Raw genomic sequence first — 9978 nt, forward strand, 5'->3', positions numbered from 1 at the left:
TTTCCAAACACCTTTTTCCCCCTCCTTTTAATATAAATATTGCATTAAGCAGTGGTCTAGCTTCATAATACACAAGTAGGTCCAACTGCTGTTATGACTGCCTTGCATACTACCTGCAAATACAGCTTAAAAATATGCCAAGTGCCAAATGAAACAGGAAGAGCAAGCAATACACTCTTAATTCCTTAACTTGTGCTTAAGATTGGAGCACAGGATAGCAATGGCATGATAAAATACCACATCCCTGCCTTTTGATATCACTTTCACTGACAGCCATTTCAGGCAGGTGATGGAAATCTGAACCGTTGTCCAATACTGTGAGCAGGTGGAGTTGGTTGCTGAGCACATTGTGCATTTAACCTTCGCAGTATTGGAAGCAGGAGAGTTTGCACCTGTAAAATGATTGCTTCACCCTCCATTTGAGACACCATGAAGGTAAAGCAGCAAGGTCAGTGACTAGCTAGGTGCACAGAGGTACCACTATGGTAATCCCTCTAGAATCCTTGCCATAAGAAAGCGTGAGAAAACCTCTGAAGTTCACTAATCTGCAGTTAATTTTTTTAGGGAATAAGCAGCGGCCAGAAGTGCATTGAAAAGGACACTTTTGCTGTGTGAAAACCCCCAGCCCAATACATCTTTTTGCTTGTTAGTGGCAAGGAGCCCTGCGTCCAGTTTCCCCTGATCATTCCTGCCTTTCTGGGGGCACAGTGGGAACTGGAGAATCGCACCAAGCACTTTGAGCTCCTCCAGCAGGTGCAGGGTGTTCACCTCCACTGTTAGGTAGGGCGCTGAGGGTGCACACCTGGCCTGTGGCCAGGCCCTGGATTCAGCACTGCCCTCCAGTACTTTAACACATGAAGTACCCCTTCTGTGTGTTCTCATGCACATTGAGGACCTGTGTGCAGGGGAAGACAACCAGGCGTGTGAGACACAAACACCTCCCAGGCAGCCTGAGGACACGGGACACTGTCCCACACAGGAAACTGTCCCACATGGGATGTTGTCCCACACAGGGCACTGTCCCACACAGGATGCTGTCCTGTGTGAGCTGTGCCTGAGCTCCCTTGGGCCGATGCTGGCCGTCTGGGCGCACTGCTCTCCCCATGTCACCTAAAAGCGCGATCACGCTTTCCCTTTCTCTCAACAGATAATCCTGAAATAGCCGGCAGGAGCGGAACGGAGTGTCACGAAGCCTCCCTGCGGACGGCCAAGCACGGCTACTGTACATACTACCCCGTCTCCTCCTCTCTAGAGTTGCCACAAACTGCATGCTAAGTCAAGAATTTGTTCTTATGGACAAATCAAAAACTCAAAAAAGCTAGTGCTGCTATGTCATATATGAATATTAAATATGGTATGCTTACTATACTCCAACCTAAAATAGTTAACTACCTGATACCAGCTGTGATGTTTCAAGACATAAAGGATAACATTTAGTTTTAAAGATTTTCTAAGCATAGTTTAATTATTGCAAATATTGTTGTTTCTCCATAACTACACCTAACGAAAATGGTCCAGATCAGTTAGTCTCGTGAGATTCCATGTTTATGAATCTTTCGAGCTCAGCAATAATTGAGTTGCATTGGCTAAAAACTTTCCCCAGTTGCAGGTTTAATTTTCACCCAAACAATGATTCAGGGTTTTCTTCTGAGTTAAAAAAAAAAAAAAAAAAAAAAAAATCTTGGTTTTGCTCTCTTGGTGAATTGATTCCAAGACAGAGGAAGTGAAACGCAGCCCGGTGTCCTGCACATCATCCTGCCAATCTGATATTTTTAGCCAGAAGTCCAAAGTAAAGCACAAAGTCTTTAGATGCACATGGTTGGTGTTTGACTTGTATGGAGAAGTTGCATTTAAATCATAGCAGAATAGCAGAAGAAAATTTAAAAAATTTTGCACAGTATGAACTTCATACCCTTTTCAATCCCCAAAAGAACAAAGTCTTGAGAATATTATTTTACGAATATATTTATAATGTTTTTAAAATAGACTTTGCAGAAGTGCCTAAATTTTGTCACATCAGACTTGATGAAAGTGAGCCTGATGCCAACAGTCAAATCTCACCGGATGCGAATAATCTTTGAAACTCATAGTCAGGTTACCAAAAAGATCCAAGCTGTTAAGAAGTAATTATTAGAAGTGTAAAATCAAACAAAAGGAAACAAAACAAGACCAAACTAACAAAAGAAAAGGCAAAAAAAAAGGCTGTAGATGAAGAGATTGTATGATACTCTAATTTAATTAAAATTCAGCTGAGTCACTGAAACTTCATAGGTGACTTTAATCTAGGCTATTAACTGAACACTAAGAATGTAGAATGAGATTCAGTTTAATAAATCATTACTGTATTTGCATTTTTTTAAATTGGATTATAAGATTGTAACCAGATTAGAGTGGAGAAAAAATAGTTCTTTTAATTGTTTTCCTTTAAAAACATATTTTATGTCACAAAATATGGAGATATCTTTAATACAATTATATACATGTTATATATACATACATACATATATATGGATGAAGCAGATTTTAATGTTGTTTACTTTTTTAAATACTTTGTTGATTTACAAGGTAATTATATATGTATAATTAAAAATTCATTTGTTTGATTTGAGATTTGTTTCAAGCACTATTGTACCAAATATTTCATATTTCACATTTTATATGTTGCACATGTATCACATAAATGACATAGTTTTTAAATTATTGTTTAAAAAACAAGACAGCTGTTATAAGTGGATATTATGTATAATTGTTTGCAGCATAAGTTTTCTATGTGGACATTACTAGTGATTGCAGTATTTTAACTTAACCTCTTCAGATTGATTGTAAACTATTTTAAACTTTGGCAGCACTGCCTGTTCTGAACGACTGAAGGCACTAACCATATTATTATTTGTCTAGGAAATTATTTTCCAGGCTAAATCTTGTTTGTCCAATGTCTAATTACTATCTATTTATATATAAAGCTGGAGATTTGATCATCCGAAAGAAAAAAAATAATCACAATTCGGTTGTAAAATTAACATAGTGCTTGTAACGTTGCGTTAGTTTAATTTGTGGAAAAATAACATATCTTAACTTGTTACTTTAGCAGTTAAGGTATCACCATTATATGCTATTAAAACACTAATATTTGTAGACTTTCTCAGTCATTATAACTAGGTAGTTGACACTGCAACTTGCCTATATCTGTCAAAGTTGTTTTTATTTTTTTATAATAGTTAATTTAGGCATTTGGGTAGCTTATTGTATAATACTAAATGGTAAATTATCCATGTTTAAATATTTTATGTAGATAACTCTTCAAGACATCGTTTTGTGTGAACTTTTTATGTTTCAAAATTACTGTTATTCTATGTTTTTTACAATTAATCCAATATTACTATTTTTTGCCCATGGATGACGAAGCTTCAGATACATCAGGTCTTTCATCCAGATAAACTGACAGACAAAATGAGAAAATGTATTTTTAATAGGAGATCCACTTTCCGACTTTATGACTTTGTAATATTCCTGAAAACTGTACAAGTACAAACCTATGCTAACAGTAAGGAGGCAATTACAGAGATGTGCAAATACGTGTACAACAGATTCTGCATTTTATTTATTTATAAAGTAATTTTATAGACTATTTCAAAATTTGGGAAGATCTAAAACTATTTTTCTGTATAAATATTATTTGCCAAAACTTTGTTTATATTTTAAAAAAAAGTCTAATGAAAATGATTAAATTTTAAATGCTTTGTTTAATTAAAAAAAAAATACAACAAGAAATATAACCCCCTAAAAGAACCATGAGATGGGCCAACACGGAGACAGTGAATACTGTAGCTGGGACATGATTTCAAGCGACTTGAGATGTCTCAGTGCTTATTTTCTTCAAAGGATACAGCACCTCACCAAAATACCTTTTTGTTTGCCTCTCTCATCCAGCATAATTGACGACACGTACAATGAATATTTCGGCAACAGTTAAAAGAAACCCCTCCATTCACTCTTTTCCAGCATATATAATTACTAGTGGTCTGTTAAATAGCCATTCTATTTCTGTTGTGACGTTAAATTCATTCACCCAATGTACAACCACTGAAATAAAAAGAAGCATTTTAAAATGAGAGTGGAGTCGGGGTGATCTTTTCTTGTGGGACACTCTGGGAGGAGGGGCCTGGGGTAACAAAAATCACCTAAAGAAAGTGGAGGAATCTTTTTAAAAGTTTTTGTTTTGTTTTAGTTTTTCCTTAACTGTTTCTTCAGGTAACAAATCCTCAAGTGCAGTCCCCAGGTGCAGGACATGCAGATGCTGTGTGAGGAAGCCCATGCCCTTCCCTTCTTCTGCCGAGGATGCCGCACCACACAGCTCCAGCCTCCAACAGCCATCCCGAGCCCTTCCTGCCCACCTACACACGCCAGGGTGCAGGCAGGCTCTGGTTACCCCAGGGGTGTGGCTCGCAATTGCCTGACCATTGTGGGAATGTTTGGTGGCACATCCTTTGCATCTTTTCTTTCCTACATCTTGAAGAGTGTTACACCAGCAAATAATCCCTGTTATCTGCTAGTTCCTCTGGAGAGAGCAGTATCACAGAGGAGTTGTGTGCCCACAGGCAGAGATTGCATGGGAAGCTAGTGACAGAGGAGGGATAAAAACCTCTGGCTGGCAACTCCATGGTTTCCTCACACTGCCTTCTCTGATTAATTTTTTTAAATGCTTTTGAAGAAAGGAAATACAGTTCCTGCAGAATAGAGAAGAGTTTGTGTCGTAAAGTTGTCTATTCTTCATCAGCACAGGGCTGGTTTGAAAGGAGCCCACAGTCACAAGTGATACGGAAAACCACCAGATCAACCAGTCTTTTTGGATGTATCACGGATGTACTGAGCCAGAAGCCTACTGAGAACGAGTATGTGGGATGGAGAGGAAAAACAGGATGACTTGCAGGGACAGGGAAGGACTGGAGCATTACAAGGCTGCAAGGGCATTGTAGAGCAGAAGCAGCAAATGATTAAAATTCAACTCCTAATGACTCAGGAGCAGGAAGCCTGTCTGTTGACACTTTCTTATGTTAAACCCCACCCTGGACAGTTGTCAGCTGCCAAGAAGGTCAGGACATGCCACTTTTCTTGTCTAAAAGCTGCTTTGTTTCTTGTCAACTTTGACACTTTCTTGGCATTGAAGAAGTGCTCATGGAAGCGATGAGCTTTCAGGGACCACAGCAAACCCACAGTGTCAGTACATGTCCACATGCAGAGCATATCCCCTTCAGATAACATCAGAGTTTCCAAAATGAAGCAAGTTACTTCTAGAGAAGAGCCTTTAGAAACTTTTGGTTCCACCCCCCCGCCCCCCGCCATGCACATCCTCGTGGACAGTCTGTGGCCACTGTCTGTCAGGCTAAGGGCTGCAGCAGTGTGCTGGTGCCCAACACCAGCCATCAGCAGACTGCCTGGTGCACACACACCGTGCTTGGCCATGCACCTCCCCTGGCCCCATGTGGAGTAGCCATGGCCTTAAGACTTACTCTCTATGTTTTGCTTGGTTGTCAGTTCAAAAGTCTGAAGTAATCTGAGCGCTGGGGTGTTTTCGCAGTCCAATGGAATTAAAAGCATGAAACAAAAGGGGATGTGACATTTGAGGGATCAGAGCCTGCTGGGATAGTTTTGCATGTTTGTGTACAGTAAAGGAAGCCAAAACTGGTTGAACCTTGTTCATGCTGCACTTTGGGAGTGACTCTTCAGCAAGTTACTAAAACAGCAACTGGGTTTTCTTTTAGAAAGGGTTGTTGTTTCACTCCAGACGAGAACCCAGGAACAACCCAACATTTCTGTAGTGTGGGTGAAAACAGATAAAAGGACTTGTGAGCAAGGCTGCTCAGCAGTGCAGGCATTGAATCTCCTGCTACTGACATTTATTGCATGAATTCATGGGACCAAAAAAAAAATACCTCGCCTGGAATTGCTGTACACCTTCTTGGCATCTGACCATACGATCATCTGAGCATACCATGCTCTTTATGCCTTCAACCAGTTCTCTAGCCAAGCCTTTTGTCCAGTAGCCTGCCTTTTTAATGTCATATAATTGACAGTTCTGGAGGCTTTTTTACATGGGTCAAGATGATTTTTATTGCTGGAGTGGGTGTGTATGAGAGCAAAATCACCTCAACTGTTGCATTATTGCTGGTATGTAATGTATTCAAGCATATAGGTATGGAACAGAGAGTTTGATTATCTGTGAATGGATAAATCATGGAAATGCATTCTAAATTGTTATTCTTCTAATTCTGTAATTATAGAAACCATAGAAATTGTAGAAAATAAATTACATGTTAAATTACATGAAAATACCTTCTGCTGTAAGGGGAAAAAATGCAACACCAGGAAATGTGAAAGGAAGGTATTGGTTTAAGTTGCTTATTCAGTGCTGGGTTGCAGTTACATTATTTCCATCAAGGCTTCTTGCAATATGAGGAAGGCACTTGGCTTTATGATTTAGGAAAATCACTACAGGAAAGACGCCCTGCTCTTCTCATCTTCAAAGGGCTGGATTTGGATATTAGTTTTAAGGAAAACAAATTCTGGTGAGTGTCTTCCTTAGTCTTAATTGTCACAAAACAGTCAAGGTGTGGCCTGTGTGGCTCCTCAGAGCGCCACCAGACCAAAGAGATGCAAGGATATGGAGGTGGCAAGGGTGACCACAGTGGTGTGAGGAACATCCCCCAGGGATGGTCATGCAGATGCTGCCTGTGCTACACCTGAGCTGTTTGCATTTGCCATGACTGCCTCTCCTTTTCTTGCAAGGCTAGGAGGAGGAAGTGCTCTTAGTTCCTTATGGTTGTAGGCCCTGCACTGAATGCCAGTGGAGCGCATCCAGAGATGCTAAAGTCAGTAGCTGACAGCACAGCTCAGGACTGCAAGTGGGCTAGTTTTTCACACTTGGAAAACTGCTACAGTGGGATCCAGCTTTCTCTGTAGCTGTGGAGTTTCAAATAAGACACTGTAGGGTACCCACTTGGCCTAATTATGCTGCTATGGAGGAGCACAGGTCTGGGTGAGTATGTTAACTTGTCTGCCAGCCCCATGCAGGTGTCTCAGATACTCTACAACACCTTAGATGAGTTTAGTCAATGAATCCCACCTGTTTTCATGAAGGCTTTTAAAACACCCATCATAACAAGAAATCACAAAATCATGAGATTGACTGAAATGGACTGATAGTTAAAAATCCTGATCTTCTCTGTAGGTATTTGGAGGATGTTCAGCTTACATATTTAAGGTTTTTCTCTCCTACTATGGTCCCTAGAATTTTTTTTTTTCATATCACTTAGCATGTTCCTGGGCTCACAGATGTAAAGGTAAAGAACAGTTCATAAAACTCTTGAGAAACTCAGAAAAATAGACAACAGGAATTCAAGCAATTCTTATGTCTTACCATGCTGTAAGGAGTGACAAAATATAGTAACCCTTTAGGATGTGATAGGATTTTTTCAGGCTTAACTTCCACATGGACTTTTTTCAATTATGCCAATGAAGGTGTGATGTTGTCAGTACAACATTGGCTGAGTGCAGTTGCAATGGGATGGACTATCCCTGTATGCAAATAAATTGTTCTTTTTAACATGTGAAATGACTGTACCCTACTCTATCCAAAGTAGTTATGTTGCTTTAATTTCTAAGTCTTGATAACAAGCTGTCCTTGGACAGACATTGGTAGAGCCTACATGTTTATTTCTAGGTTTAAGATAAATGATGATGGAAGGCAAGAGTCCCGTTTTGTGTTCTTCCTCAAGCCAGATGGGCTCAAAAGAAAAGCTACATTAGCAAGTACAGGTGTAAGAGAGCTCACATGGAAAAAGTGGTCAGCCTTAAACAGATTTCAGTGGACTTTCTATCTTCAGAATGGGAAAGGGTTTTCCTTTCTACTGACCTTAAAGGTGGCTACTTTATACCCATTCCAGAGGAGATAAATGAGGTTGAACTCTTCTAATTGAAAATCAATGCACTCCTCCACGAGTGTGAACTTTGCAGGAGCGATCACTGGAGGAAGTCCCGTGGTTGACGGTACTGCCCGTTCCTCAACTGTTACCTTGGAATCCATGGTAAGTGCTTCTGGGCAGCAGTAGACACACACTGGCAACTCCTGCTGTAGCAAGGGACTTCTCATTTTATTTCCTTTCAATCAGATCGTGAGAGAGGCTGGATTTGCAGGTATGTATGGGAACTTCTGTTTGGTGTTTTTCTCACCAACTTATTTGTTAGATTGATTGCTCTGGGGTCCCCAACATAAGGAGGACATGGACCTGTTGGAGTGAGTCCAGGGGAGGGCCACAAAGATGATCAGAGAGCTGGAGCACCTCTCCCATGAAAGGAGGCTGAAAGAGTTGGGGTGATTAATTGGAGAAGAGCAGGCTCCAGGGAGACCTTAGAGCACCTTCCACTATCTAAGGGAGGCCCTTAAGAAAGATGCTGACAGACTTTTCAGCAGGGCCTGTCGTGATAGGACAAGGGATGATGTGATTTTAAACTAAAAGAGGGTAGATTTAGATCAGCTATAAGACAGAATTCTGGTTTTTATGAAAAACTCGAGCAGGTTGCCCAGAGAAATTGTGGATGCCCTATCCCTGGAAACATTCAAGGCCAGGCTGGACAGGCCTCTGAGCAACCTGGTGGAGTTGAGGATGTCTCTGCCCATGGTAGGGGCTTGGACTAGATGACATTGAAAGGTCCCTCCCAGCCAAAACCATTCTATGACTCTATACAGAGAGCCTATAAAGCAAATGAAACCAAATTAAATCAAATTGTCAACCAGCTTGGCACTTTCTTACTTGCAGCCACTCTATTTGCCAGATATAGCACCGTAAGGACTGCCTGAACAGTGGCAATAGTTTCTTCCTGAGCATCCTTTTCTGTGTGCAGGCAGAACAGGAATGTGCTTTTACCACTCAAAATTCAGGCCTTTTGCATTCAGCCTCAGGTTTCTTGTATAAGCAAATGGAGAGTGACTGAGGCTTTGCCAGAGGGTAACAACATTGAACTTCTAGGCAGAATTGGTGTTTCTGAAGCCTTTCCAGACCTGCTGCCTACAGAGGTGCCTAGTGTGACCCCTCCTCCATCAAGCTGGGGCACACAGCAAGGTGCTGTGCATTCTCAATCCTGTCTCCAGCTCCTTCTTGCTCTGGCTTTCACCCAAGCTTCTCTTCTAAGCATATATGCACCATGGGAACCCCATGCCACCTGCTGGCTTCCGTGCCTTTATTTTTGTCTGAGGGTGGTTGTTTTTCCAAAGCATCTTATTCCCCTTCTCTTCCTTTGACTCTAGAGATGATGTAGGCTTTTACAGCATCATGTGATCGGGGAGCATGCTGTGGCCCTTGCACCACTGCAGGACTGTAATAGGTGCAATGAACTGATTCATCTTGCCCCCACAGATTGAGCATGTGGCCTGAAAGATGAGATTATTTAAGTGATCTGTTCTACAGTAATCAAACACCTTTCCCCACCACTACACATGCACATTTAATGGGAATCTTTTTCTGTTTAGAGAAATTTCAGGGGGGAAACGGCCTTTTGCTATTTAAGGAGAAACATTTGCCAATCCTGTCTTAACTCAGAGGCTTTTATCTTCACCCACTTGATTCTGCTGGCCTTCCTTAGGACACCCTTAGATCCAAATTAAGGGCCAATGCTGTTCTTGACCATACAGAGAAGCTCCTTGCAAGATTATGGAAGCCCTTGTGAGTTAGTTCCCATGGAATTGACCAAATGAACTTCATTTTCATAACTGAAACAGGAAACCACAACAGTCAGAACATTAAAAGCATCATTTAATTATGGATTTGTTTTGCATGGAAGGTAAAGTGGTGTAAGCCTTCCTAGAGAGGATCTGACTTCCATGCAGACAATGTCTCGTCTGCTCTGTCCAACATTTTATGATCAGGAAGAAGACAAATGGAGCAGGCTGACTGCAAGCAAAACTCTACCTCCGCAGTAGAA

General features: G+C 41.0%; 1 protein-coding gene across 7 annotated transcripts in view; it reads left to right on the forward strand.

The window, feature by feature from the left end:
* The window catches only part of MBNL2 (muscleblind like splicing regulator 2), a 107347-nt gene extending 103233 nt beyond the window's left edge, over positions 1 to 4114 (forward strand). For 5 of the 7 annotated variants that reach the window (XM_066176369.1, XM_066176372.1, XM_066176373.1 and 2 more), the window contains one exon: positions 1148 to 1261. In XM_066176369.1, coding sequence (XP_066032466.1) covers positions 1148 to 1162 — 15 coding nt within the window. In that variant the 3' untranslated portion in view covers positions 1163 to 1261. Of the gene's footprint in view, positions 1 to 1147 lie in introns of all 7 variants that reach the window. The other 2 variants (XM_066176371.1, XM_066176374.1) reach the window with 1 other exon arrangement.
* The last annotated feature ends 5864 nt before the right edge of the window (positions 4115 to 9978 follow it).

The sequence above is a fragment of the Chamaea fasciata genome, unplaced genomic scaffold, assembly GCF_029207755.1.
Source record: "Chamaea fasciata isolate MVZ Bird 193981 ecotype frontalis unplaced genomic scaffold, bChaFas1.0.hap1 SCAF_2, whole genome shotgun sequence".
In the NCBI taxonomy this organism is placed as follows: Eukaryota; Metazoa; Chordata; class Aves; order Passeriformes; family Sylviidae; genus Chamaea; species Chamaea fasciata.